General features: G+C 44.4%; 1 protein-coding gene across 6 annotated transcripts in view; it reads right to left on the bottom strand.

The window, feature by feature from the left end:
• Positions 1 to 1,416: 1,416 nt before the first annotated feature.
• Positions 1,417 to 13,351, bottom strand: part of CHEK2 (checkpoint kinase 2) — a 56,466-nt gene continuing 44,531 nt past the window's right edge. For 5 of the 6 annotated variants that reach the window (XM_030816025.1, XM_030816023.1, XM_030816021.1 and 2 more), the window contains 6 exons: positions 10,555 to 10,641; positions 9,347 to 9,510; positions 8,776 to 8,891; positions 7,683 to 7,768; positions 2,804 to 2,884; positions 1,417 to 1,660 (listed from right to left, as the gene is read on the bottom strand). In XM_030816025.1, coding sequence (XP_030671885.1) covers positions 1,571 to 1,660; positions 2,804 to 2,884; positions 7,683 to 7,768; positions 8,776 to 8,891; positions 9,347 to 9,510; positions 10,555 to 10,641 — 624 coding nt within the window. In that variant the 3' untranslated portion in view covers positions 1,417 to 1,570. The remainder of the gene's footprint in view (positions 1,661 to 2,803; positions 2,885 to 7,682; positions 7,769 to 8,775; positions 8,892 to 9,346; positions 9,511 to 10,554; positions 10,642 to 13,351) is intronic. The other variant, XM_030816022.1, reaches the window with a different exon arrangement.

Below are 13,351 nucleotides of genomic sequence, written 5' to 3' on the forward strand. Positions count from 1 at the left end.
ACGCAAACCACCTAAATTCCCAACAAACCCCCTACACCAGGCCAGCCAAGTCTCAGAATGCTTATATACCCTTTAATAGAAATTTCCAACTACTATCCCCATTTCCTAAGGAAATGGCTGTGTGCCCTTGACCCTGCCCTGACTGAATCGCCAGTGGCCTTTGAACCATGGCACTCAATCCATGGCGTGGCCAGCGAGCTACAAAGTGTCCTAGCGTCAACCAAGCAAAGTTATAAAAGCAGATTCAGTGGACAATAAGGAACATTAGTTTTAGAATCAAAAAGACCTGGGTTGGGTCCCAGCTCTGCCATTTACCAGCTGTGCGACATCAGAAAAGTTACCTTCCTCCTCTAACTTTGGTTTCCTCACCTGTGACATGACAGTGGCTAGAGGACCTCACTCATAGAATCACTGCGAGGACAAGAGCAACCAAGGGTAAGTCTTTGCACGGGGCCTCCCTGATCATTATTGGGTCAACAAGACATAACCACATGCCTTATCTCCACTTCCAAAACCCAAACAGCTCTCAAAAACAAGTCATTGCAGCTCATTTGGAAGAAAAGACTGATATGAACCAATATGCAGCTACCTATAATCTTTCTCTATCTCTCTTACTGTGAATATTTGCTGTGGAAATATTAACATGTTTGGTCTCCACTGGGGTAGGACTCCACATGTGTAGGACTCCCCTGGGGTGCTACATATAGACATAGTAGATATGCCTTACCACCTTCCTAAAATTGGATAATTAAATTTCACAAATTATCTGGCCCAAAGGTTTCAGAGACTGTAGACCTGTATCTTTATGAGGGCGAGGATGAGAATATAACCTGGCCTGTTATTATGCACCAAGGTACCTGCTGTTCTCATGAAGATGTCAGCAGCCAGCCAGCCAGTCTCTACAAACTCCACCCCCAACCTCGCTATGCTCCTTTCCCTGGAACTTTCCAAGGGGCCCTTAGAATTTGTATTCAGCTCTCACAGGCTGAGATCAGGGTGACATCCTGGGAAACCTGCCTAGTGATAGCCAGATGAAAGGCACACAACAACTTTAAATATAAAAAAGCCATTCAGGCTAGGCGCAGTGGCTCACGCGTGTAATCCCAGCACTTTAAGAGACCGAGGCAGGTGGATCACCTGAGGTCAGAAGTTCAAGACTAGGCTGGCCAACATGGCAAAACCCTGTCTCTACAAAAAATATAAAAATTAGCTGGGCATGGTGGCGCATACCTGTAATCCCAGCTACTCGGGAGGCTGAGGCATGAGAATCGCTTGAACCTGGGAAGCAGAGATTGCAGTGAGCCAAGATTGCACCACTGCACTTCAGGCTGGACAACAGAGTGAGACTCCGTCTCAAATAAATAAATAATAAAGCCATTCAACTAAAGAACCGATTATCAAGCAGAAGCACAAAGCCCAAGTTCCATTAGGTTTTTAATTATACATCAGTGACTGTCAAAAAGCAATTATTCCCATAATTAAAATACAAACTATAAAAAAACAGACTCAAAGAAAAGAAAGATGACAGAGTGAAAAAAGGTACATTTCTTTCATGTTCAAACCACGGAGTTCACAACACAGCAGCACACACAGCCGGGCGCTTTGTGGTCTCGGCACCCTCGGCTTCCCCTTCACGGGGCCGCTTTCGACTAGTAGAAGGCTGAAAATAAAGGAAAATGGAGAAATGTTCAAAAGAAAATCACTGGCTTCTTTAAGATTATCAAAGTTCCTCAATATACTTCCAGTAAAGTGGGGGCATTTGATGTGAAATTCTAGTACCAAAAATTACTGGTTGTCATCATTGACAACTGAGTCCTCACCACAGCCCCTAACTCAGACATGCTTATCTAATAGATATTTCTCTCCCTTATGGCTTCTGACCTCTGAATGATGTATACTGAAAGCAAGTAGCATAACCAACTTCCTCTTGATCATCCTCTTCTAAATATCATGTTTAAAAGGACTATAATACTTCTCAGTTGAAGCCCCAAGTCTTAGTCTTTTGCAGGAAGACAACCTTTGTGCCTTAGTTGTTTTCCCATATATAAAATTGGGAGGAAGGCTGGGTGCGGTGACTCACGCCTGTAATCCCAGCACTTTGGGAGGCCGACGGGGGCAGATCGCTTCAGGTCAAAAGTTCAAGACAAGCCTGACCAACATGGCAAAACCCCATCTCACCTAAAAATACAAAAATTGGCTGGGCGCAGTGGAGGACACCTGTAGTCCCAGATACTTGGGAGACTGAGGCAGGAGAACTGCTTGAACCCAGGAGGCAGAGGTTGCAGTGAGCTGAGATTGCACCACTGCACTCTGGCCTGAGTGACAGACCAAGACTCTGTCTCAAGAAAAAAAAAAATCGGGGAGGAGGAAACAGTGGGAAAAAGGACAGCTACCATTCAACAACAACAACAACAAAAAAGCAGGACTGGAATTAACTTATACTCACAAAGAACTTTAAAGAATAAAATTGTAATCAAGGAATCAACTACTGACCCAAATTTTAATTTTTCCAACAAATTGATATTTGAGCCTCTAATAGAGTCTTTTGAAATTGCCTTGCAGGTGACCTTTTGGATGACAATCCCTAGCTGTGCTTATCTATTATGTGTTAGATATTAAACATATCCTGCATTTTTAAATCTAAGGGTGCTGGAGTGAATCAAGTTAAAACAGAGTTTCTACTATATTATAACTGAAACAATGTTAAGCAATTGCTACTCAGGAAAATCTTGAATTTCATCATCTTTGCTTATCAGCTCCTTAAGCCCAGACTACATTTAGTAATCATCAGGAATATGAATACCTGGGCTAGAACCTGGACTAGAGCTGTGGATTCATTTTCCTCAGACAGAAGATCTTGAAACTTTCTCTTCATGTCTTCATCCTGTGAGGGAATTAAAAACATAAGTAGCTCTGTCTGAAGGATAATAAACTCCTAGAATGACAGGGCTAGCATGCCCCTGTGGAAAGAGGGAGGAAAAGATGTCCATTCAAGAATCATCCCCTTGATGAAGCTCCCACAGCGAAGGCATTATGTGTTGTCCCCCTCTACCTTCCCAGAGGAGTCTAATTAGCAGTCAATGCTCCATCAATCCTGGCTGACTCACATCCACATGCCTAAAAGCTCTCAGTGGGTCAATCACAGCCTCCAGCAGTCAAGAGTTTCTGAATTAGTATCCCAGATCCTGAGAAAGGTGGCAATCAGGAGGCCAGAGGCTGGGCCTGACTCCGTGCAGCTCCTCAAATCCTTCCGGGACCACTCTCCATCTGCTGCCCCTGCCATGAATGAGGCCAGTCACCCAGGCTGTCCTAAGAACCAGCCCAGTACCCTAGGAAAATTCACCCAGCAGATGCCAGCAGATGCCATACAAATTTTCAGAAGTACTTAAGCCCACAGTATCCCAGAGCTCAGGTCTAATGAGAAAGGGAGACAATAAACAGAATAAAGCATTACAGGTGTTTCATGCTGCAGGTGCGGGAGATGAGGAGGGCACAGACAGTGTGTATACAAGTAGCTCCCACCTCTCTGGATGCTCACTTCTGCAGGGTTCAAGGATTTGCATTAGGAAACCCTGAGAGGTGGTCTGGTGCAGCTCTCCCCATCTTCAGCAAGGTGAAAGGAACTTCTATAACTAGGAATGTGGCCTTTGAGTGCTGGCCAGAAGCCCAGCTCAGCCACTCACAGGTGGCATGTGCAGAATACAGACCCAGAGTTATCTGATTCCAATGCCTCATGTACTTTCCCACCCAACTCCAGCCCCTCCTCCTACTGAGCCAAGCGTACCACAGTAGGCAAAGGGAGAGGATAAAGTCCTCCACCATTTGGCAATCTGATGGATATGGAAATTTTACAACACTAGGTTGGGCATGGTGGCTCATGCCTATAATCCCAGCACTTTGGGAGGCCAAGGTGGGAGAATTGCTTGAGGCCAGGAATTTGAGACCAGCCTGGGCAATATAGTGGGACTTTGTTACTACAAAAAAATTTAAAAATTAGGCCAGGCACGGAGGCTCACGCCTGTAATCCCAGCACTTTGGGAGACCAAGGCGGGCGAATCACCTGAGGTCGGAAATTTGAGATCAGCCTGGCTAACATGGTGAAACCCCGTCTCTACTAAAAATACAAAATTAGCCAGGCGTGGTAGTGCACACCTGTAATCCCAGCTACTCAGGTGGCTGAGGCAGGAGAATCGCTTGAACTCGAGAGGCGGAGGTTGCAGTAAGCCAGGATCACACCATTGCACTCCAGCCTGGGCAAAAGAGTACGACTGTCTCCAAAAAAAAGAAAAAAAAAAATTAAATTAGCCAGACATGGTGGCATGCACCTGTAGTCTTAGCTACTTGGGAGGCTGGGGCAGGAGGATCACTTGAGCCTGAAAGTCATGGTGCAGTGATCATGCCACTGCACTCCAGCCTAGGTGAGAGAGCAAGACCCTGGGGAAGGAAGAAAGGAAAGAAGCAAGGAAGGAAAAAGGGGAGGGGGGACGAAAGAGAGGAGGGAAAAGGAATGGAGGAGAGGGGAGGGGGAAGGAAGGAGGAAGAAAGAAAGAATAAAAGAAGGACCAGGCACAGTGGCTCACGCCTGTAATCCCAGCACTTTGGGAGGCCAAGGCAGGGCAGATCACTTGAGGTCACTCTGTTTTGAGTTTCTCAGTGTAGCTCCCCATTGCCATTTGACAGCAGCAAGCTCATCTGGATTCCACTCCACAACCTCTCACGGCCTTACTTAGGATCTCAATTATCTTGCAGTGTCGCTCTCAAAAGTCCATCTCTTGGCAGCCCTTCAGTGAAGCCAAATAGAGTGGTTACAAGCCTAATCAGGCCTATATTTAAAACAAGTAATCAGGTCAGGCACAGTGGCTCATGCCTGGAATCCCAGCACTTTGGGAGGCCAAGGTGAGTGGATCACCTGAGGTCAGGAGTTCGAGACCAGTCTGACCAACATGGTGAAACCCCATCTCTGCTAAAAATACAAAAATGAGCTGGGCAGGATGGCAGGCACCTGTAATCCCAGCCACTTGGGAGGCTGATGCAGGAGAATGACTTGAACCCAGAGGTGGAGGTTGCAGTGAGCTGAGATCACACCATTGCACTCCAGCCTGGTAGACAAAAGCAAGACTCCATCTCAAAAAAGGAAATAAATAAATAAACATTGATTTTCTTCATGATGTCTACAATTATTCCAAAATATTAAATTAGCCAGGAACAGTGGCTTGTGCCTATTATCCAAGCAAGCACTTTGTGAGGCTGAGGCAGGAGGATCCCTTAAGGCCAGGAGGTCGAGGCTGCAGTGAGCTATAATTGCACCAGTGCACTCCAGTTTAGGCAACAGAAGAAGACCTTGTCTCCAACAATAAATAAAATAAAAATTAAATTATAATATCCCTTGAGAGCAAACAGAAGAAATCCTCTATTTCAGGCAGTAAATATGAGGCAGAGAGTAGATGTAAGGGATGCTCCCAAAACTGGGCACTCTGTTAATGACAAAACAGAGACCAGAATCCACATTCCCAACACTCAGTCCAGTGCCAGACCCAAAAAACCATTTCGTTTTTTCAAAAACACTGAATTTTCCCAAAATGAAACCCAAACTATCACTAACAGATGTTTTAGATGGTCAGTCTTCATCCTTGTCTTCATTCAATGCTCATTCCTCCTTTTACTGCAAAAACAAAAGGTGGCTAAAAGAGTATTCCAGGGAGACCCTGCAACAGAGTTTAACTTCACTTTCTCCTTGGTTGTTAATAAGTTTTCTTTGAGACAAAGAAGTACAAGAAAAATAGGCTACGCTTGCTCATAAATTTCAGGCAGATGCAAACCCTGTTCCCAGGCTCAACTGGCCAGCTCTGTTTTTTTCTTAGAGATGAACACAGCTCCTGTACCTCTACATTTAGACCCAAGAGTTTCCCTATTAGGACACATGAAAAGAGCCAAAAGGCATGTTTCTCTTTTTCATCAAAATTAAAATCCCCACATGCAAAGGCACCCTTTGTTTCCAAACCCCTTTCCTCCAGGGTCCCGCTGTTTCAAATCTGTGTGGTCTATTAATTGCTAAATCATCTGACAGATTTCTTCTGGGGAGACTGTAGTTTCCAGGGTAACATCCAAAACACATATATCTGTCTTTTTTTTTTTTTTTTTTTTTTTTAAGTTTTTGTTGTTCTTCACCTGAGCTGGCCTGAGCAAAACTGTTAGGTGTAGAGGATTGGAACAGAGAATGGGGACAGTCTTCCCAGAGTCCCAGAAGTACGGGGCTGAGGCTGGATTGCCCAAGGAGTTCCTGGACCAGTAATCCCCAGAGAAACAGCATTTAGCTCAAGTAACAGCCTCTAGCTCAAGCTACCAGTTCTGTCCCCCATCTCCACAGAAAATGGATTGATACAGTTTGGTTTTGTGTCCCTACCCAAATCTCATCTCAAATTGTAATCCCCAGATGTTGAGAAAGGGACCTGTTGAGAGGTGATTGGCTCATGGGGGCAGTTTCCCCCAGGCTATTCTCGTGACAGTGAGTGAGTTCTCACGAGATCTGACAGTTTCATAAGAGGCTCTTCGCCCTTCACTTCCCTCACACGCTCTCTCACCTGCTGCCATTAAGACATGCCTTCTTCTCCTTCCACCATGATTGTAAGTTTCCTGAGGCCTCCCCAGCCATGTGGAGCTGTGAGTCAATTAAACCTCTTTTCTTTATAAATTACCCAGTCTTGGGCAGTTCTTTATAGCAGTTTGAGAACAGACTAATACACAGACCAAAAGAAAATTAATAGAAAGGGGCATGGCTGTGCTGAATGGAACTGCTGGTTACAGAAGACCAGACATCTATCAGAAAAACCTGCCCAATGCTGTAGCTAATTCCAAAACTAAAGATTAACCCAGCAAAGCCACAATGTACTTCCAACTCTTGGCAGTTCCAAATGAGGTCAGCATTTAATAATGGCAGCCCCAACCCCTAGCAGGAGCACAGCAGTAACACAGATGAAAGGTGTAGGTGACGGCCTTCACTAAGGACACATTTACTCACCTGAATGAACAAGCAGTGGGACCCTTTATACCCAGTCACTAGGGCTTGAGAAATAGCTGGATTCTCCCCAGGGAGGCTGCCCTCCTCCCCCTCCCCCACTTCCCCGATTTAAGGTTGAAGATGGCTGGAATGCACCCCACCTATGAAGAGCAGTGGACATGGCTGGGGGTAGAGCCAGAACAAGCCCTCAAATGAACACAGGCCAAACTAGAGACTCAGGGCAGCCAAGTGGAACCAGAACAGGACATAAAGTGAGCTTGTACATCCAACAGCCATGAGTAACATCAAAAAGGTTGTAGCCTGGCCAACATGGCGAAACCCCATCTCTACAAAAAATACAAAAAGTAGCTGGGCGTGGTAGCATGCACCTTTAATCCCAGCTACTTGGGAGGCTGAGGCAGGAGAATCACTTGAACCCGGGGGGGCAGAGGTTGCAGCGAGCTGAGATCGCGCCACTGCACTCCAGCCAGGGTGACAGAACGAGAACCTGTCTCAAAAAAAAAAACAGGTTGTAACCCATCTCCAAGATACCCCCCCATACATCTAAAACAATTAGATTAAACAGACTCAACAAAGTAAACATGTTTCTGTCCTCTGTCTCATGTCTCTCAGGCAGCAGGGCTTCCCATGTATTTTATGCTAGCAGGCACTGTCCCACACCCACCTGAAGCCACGGGTGTCTTAAGGCTTCTTCTGTCGTAAAACGTGCCTTTGGATCCACTACCAACAACTTCTTGACAAGGTCCAGAGCTAAAGCAACAATTGGGCAAATCACAGTGAAAAGGATAAATATATTATCAGTAATAGTATGCCAGAATTAACAGGCCACCATCCAGAAAGAGCAGAGAGGGTCTGAGATCATCATGGAGTCAGCAGACAGGGCCCCCTAATCTTCCTCACTCTGTATTCAGAGTACTGTGAGAAGACCAGGAATGATAATGACACTCCCTGTCTCCTGCTGCTGGGACATCAGTCATGACCTCTTCGCTGCCTGTTCCCTCTCTTGTTGCTAGACTCAAGGTCAAACTAATTAAAGCTAAACTTCCACCCAATTCTAAGATACTTGGGATGCAGAGCAAACTCTCCCTGATATCTACAGATGGATGGGTGAGAGTTACTCAGCCAGGGAGAGTCTCCCTGGAACTGCAGGCTTGTCAGAAATAAAACTTGACTACTCCAGCAAGCAACAAATGCACGCTGGCCTGTATATTACAACATTTTTATTCCTTAAATATTCTGACATTTAACACAATCACCTATGTTATGTTATTTGACATTTAATTTTCTACTTTCTCTTCAGGGAACTAAAGTTGCCAGGATAAATTATAAAATACAAGGTAACTAAAGACATCTAGTTTTTACATGCTTGCTTACTCAAAGGAAATCTTGTAACTAAAAAGTTACAAGTGCATTTATTTTGCTCACTAAAATAGGTACCAGGCACTTGTGTACATTATACTTAACCCTCACAAAAACCTTTTAAGGTAGGGATTATTGAGGGTCCCTTTACGCAGAAAGAAATTGGAGACAGAGGTTAAATAACTTGCCTAAGGCCACACAGCTAAGTAGTAGCAGACCCAGGACCTGAGTGCATGCTCTTAATAATTTCCAGTGCCTCTCAAATGGTGTGAAACTAACAATAGAAAATAAGAACAGAATTGACAGGACAAAACACCATGGAATTTGGGAAGAAACTCCCACCACAGCACACACACATTTTAGCATACCACAAATTCTTAACCCTTTCATATTCATACCTTTCTCTGAGACTTCTGCCCAGACTTCAGGAATGAAGTTGTATTTTCCACTGGTGATCTGATCCTTCAGTGACACTTGAGTCCTATGCTCAGAGAAAGGTGGATATCCACTAAGGCTTAATATTGGTAGAGAGAGAAAGGAAAAGAAATCAAGTGGCATTCAGATATAAAGATTTCTTTTTCAGCATAATGAAAAGTCAGATTTTTCTTTAAATCAATGGTCAAAAAGTGAGCTAGGCTGGGCACAATGGCTCATGCTTGTAATCCCAGCACTTTGGGAGGCCGAGGCAGGAGGATCACTTGAGCCCAGGAGTTCGAGACCAGCCTGGGCAAAATGGCAAAACCCCATCACTACAAAAAATAGAAAAATTAGCTGGGCATGGTGGTGTGCGCCTGTAGTCCCAGCTACTCGGGAGGCTGAGGTGGGAGGATCACTTGACCCAGGAGGCAGAGGCTACAGTTAGCCAAGATTAAGCCACTGCATGCCAGCCTGGACAACAGAGCAAGACACATTTGTGACTTCATCTAATCACCTCCTACCAGTCTGTGAAGCAATGAAAATATTTCTTACCAGATAAAAAGAATAACTCCTAAACTCCAGCAGTCCACAGCACGGTTATACCCAGCAGTCCCAACAGAAACAAGAACTTCAGGAGCCAAGTAGGTGGGGGTTCCACATAAGGTTCTCATGAGAGAGGTCTCTCCCAAAATCTTGGAGTGCCCAAAATCAGTAATCTAAAATTCAGTACAAAAGGGAATAATGTTGAACTTGTCATAAAATAAAAAGATTAACATAGTCTGCCAGTCCAAGAAGACACGTAGGCTAGATCAGTTTCTATTGTGCAATTCACACCTGCCATTAATCTGGAATCTACAGATTCATGTCTTTGCAAGTTAAGACATTTAATTTTGCTTAAATTAAAATTCCTGAGCCTAGGAATCTCAACACTCAGGCTTTCCAACTTAACCTATGTCCTCTGTAATCTTACAAAAAGCTTATTACCTTTACCACAGACACTTCAGGATTCTAATTAGTTCTACATGGTTCTTAGACCCCAGTGTCTCAAACTTGGCTGTGCTATGGAATACCTGGGGAGCTTGGAAACACATGCTTATACCTGAGTGCCACTCTCAGCTTCTGAGGTAAAGCCTGGGTGTCATAAATCCTAACAAGAGATTCTAAAGTGATGCCAGGCTTGAGAAACGAGGAAAGGCAGGGCATGTGATTACTCGTTCATTCATTCATTCACCTATTCTGAGATGATGTCTCGCTCTTTTGCACAGGCTGGAGTGCAGTGGTGCAATCTCAGCTCACTGCAACATCTGCCTCCCGGGTTCAAGTGATTCTCGTGTCTCAGCCTCCCAAGTAGCTGGGATTACAGACACCCACCACCATGCCCAGCTAAATTTTTGTATTTTTAGTAGAGATGCGGTTTTGCCATGTTGGCCAGGCTGGTCTCAAACTCCTGACCTCAGGTGATCTGCCCACCTCGGCCTCCCAAAGTGCTGGGATTACAGGCGTGAGCCACCATGCCTAGCCCACTCATCCATTTAGACCCCTCCTCTCTCTCAGCACAAAGGTCACTTGTACACAACAGAGCTCAATAAATGCTCACTGGAATCTGGATAAGAGCAGTATCACCTGATCTCTAAAATAATTGGTAACAGTGAAAGGGTCAGATTCTCAACCTTTTTACACTCCCACTTTTTATTTGAGGAATTAAAGTTTCTGAACAAGAATCTACAGGAATAGCCACACACAGAATGCCAATTTCTTACCTTTATAAGACAGTCCTCTTCTTGAGATGACAGTAAAACATTCTCTGGCTTTAAGTCACGGTGTATAATACCGTTTTCATGAAGGTACTACACAGAAAGGCAGGCATGACCCTCAGATTCATGCAGTAGATAAGTAGAATCAAAGTTATCAACACACACATCTCACAGCTGGGTGAAACCGTAAGCCGTGATACACACAACTATATTCTCCAAAATCATAGAAAACTGTTGGGGTAAAGTTTACAAATTTGTTTGAGAAGATCTTTAAAAAGCAGGGAAATGAAAAAAGCAACTTAGAACAATTAACCTTTCATTTTAAGATAATAAACACTCTTCACACGGCAGAAATGTAAGGTGTCAATTTCAATAAAAATTCAAATGGGTAACAGAAAATGTTTTGAGAACATACCAAATAAACACAAAAATTCCACCAAAATCATATATTTAGTTATTGCAGTCCTGAGAATATTTTTAAAGGGAATCTATACAAATATATATTTGTAAATTATCTGTTTATGTGAGTTAACCTATTCCTCAATGCAGACTGTCTTTGAAAACTCTATTGTCTGAAATAGCATATAAAAATGAACAAACACCAACATACTATGCCATATTTCTTTTCTTTTCTTTCTTTTTCTTGAAACAAGGTCTCACTCTGTCCCCCAGGCTGAAGTGCAGTGGCACCATCTTAGCTCACTACAGCTTCAACCTCCTCAGCTCAAGCGATCCTCCCACCTCAGCCTCATGAGTAGCTAGGACCATAGACACAACGCTTGCCACTTCGACCAGCTAATTTCTTTATTTTTTTGTAGAGATGGGATCTCACAATGTTGCCCAAGCTGGTCTGGGACTCTTGGGCTAAAGTGACCTTCCCACCTAGCCTCCCAAAGTGCTGGGATTACAGGCATCAGCCACCATGCCTGGCCATATTTTTTTAGGAAACAAAATTTTCACATATCCACAAACTGTACTCAATTCATGTTAATATTCTTGGTTACTCAATATAAATAAATGGAATAAACCAATAAGGGAGCAATACACTGAGTAGGTGACAGCTACCATTAAAAAGGGCTTGCGTTGTACCCCATAAACATGTACACCTACTATATGCCCACAAAAATTAAAATTAAATTTTTTTTAAAAAAGGCTTGTGGGCGGGCACGGTGGCTCATGCCTGTAATCCCAGCACTTTGGGAGCTCAAGGCAGGTGGACCATTTGAGGTCAGGAGTTTCAGAACAGCCTGGCCAACATGGTGAAACCCCATCTCCACTAAAAATACAAAAAAAAAAAAAAATTAGCTAGGCGTGGTGGCAGGCACCTGTAATTCCAGCTACTGGGTAGGCTGAGGCAGGGGAATCGCTTGAACCCAGGAGGTGGAGGTTGTAGTGAGCCGAGATCGTGCCATTGCACCCCAGCCTGGGCGACACAGCAAGACATCGTCTCAAAAAAATAAATAAATAAAATAAAAATAAATTTAAAAGGCTTGTGTTTATGGGCTTCAATCTTCTCTGGATGTCCCTCTGGGCTAGAACAAAAATTTTTTGCAAAACCTTCACTGGGAAACAGATCTGGTGAAACCTCCAGGGAGGGCAAACCTAGGTAGATCAATCACAAAAAAATTTCTCTCGATCCTCACTCTGTACAAGGATTGCTCCCAATCACTGCATTTCCTGCAAGGAGTGGGTTTTCAAGAAGAGACTGTGGAAGGGAATGGCCACAACCACATTTGGTCTAGGAAATGTTGATGTTCCTCAAAGCAAGTGCCACCAGCTATTCTTTCATCTAACACTCACTGAATAGAGATGGCTATGTGCATGCCCTGCCAGCCCGCCCACTGCAGGGAACAGGATGCTGCACCTGAAGGGAAACGCCTAGTTCCAAGCCATGGGGGACCAACCCATCTGTCACAATCATCACAACTTGCAGCTCTGCCCTCAAACCTGCCCAGCTCCCACTCTGAGTTAAGAGAGACTTCTACAAGGATCAAACAGAACTAATGAACTAATGATCAAGACCCCTCCAGAAATACCTCCAAGCTGAAGATAGGCGACATAAGGCCATGTTATCTCTTTTTTTAAAGACAGAGTCTCATTCTGTTGCCTAGGCTGGAGTGCAGTGGCTCACTGTAGCCTTAACCTCCCAGGCTCAAGCCATCCTCCCACCTCAGATCTCCAGAGTGGCTAAGACCATAAGTGCCCGCCACCATGCCTGGCTATTTTTATTTTTTGTAGAGATGGGGATCCCACTATATTGCCCAGGCTGGTCTTAAACTCTTGGGCTCAAGTGATCCTCCTGCCTTGGCCTCTCAAAGTGCTGGGATTACAGGCGTGAGCCACTATGCCTGGTCTATTTATTTCTTTAATTCCCTTTCTTACTTTCTCTTAAGCTACACAGTGAGAGCTTTTTGTTTTTGTTTTTGTTTTTGTTTTTTTTTAAGATGGAGTCTCACTCTGTCGCCAGGCTGGAGCACAGTGGCACGATCTCAGCACACTGCAACCTCCACCTCCCAGTTCAAGTGATTCTCCTGCCTCAGCCTCCCGAGTAGCTGGGACTACAGGCACGCGACACTACGCCCAGCTAATTTTTGTATTTTTAGTAGAGATGGGGTTTCACTATGTTGGTCAGGATGGTTTTGATCTCTTGACCTCGTGATCCACCCGCTTGGCCTCCCAAAGTGCTGGGATTATGGGCGTGAACCACCGCGCCTGGCCAGTGAGAGCTTTTTCATCTCAGTGAAAGGAGTAGGACATTTTTGCCAAGAAGAGAACAGCAAACACAGATTCTCTTCTGAGTTTT

This window comes from Nomascus leucogenys, chromosome 7b, assembly GCF_006542625.1.
Source record: "Nomascus leucogenys isolate Asia chromosome 7b, Asia_NLE_v1, whole genome shotgun sequence".
In the NCBI taxonomy this organism is placed as follows: domain Eukaryota; kingdom Metazoa; phylum Chordata; class Mammalia; order Primates; family Hylobatidae; genus Nomascus; species Nomascus leucogenys.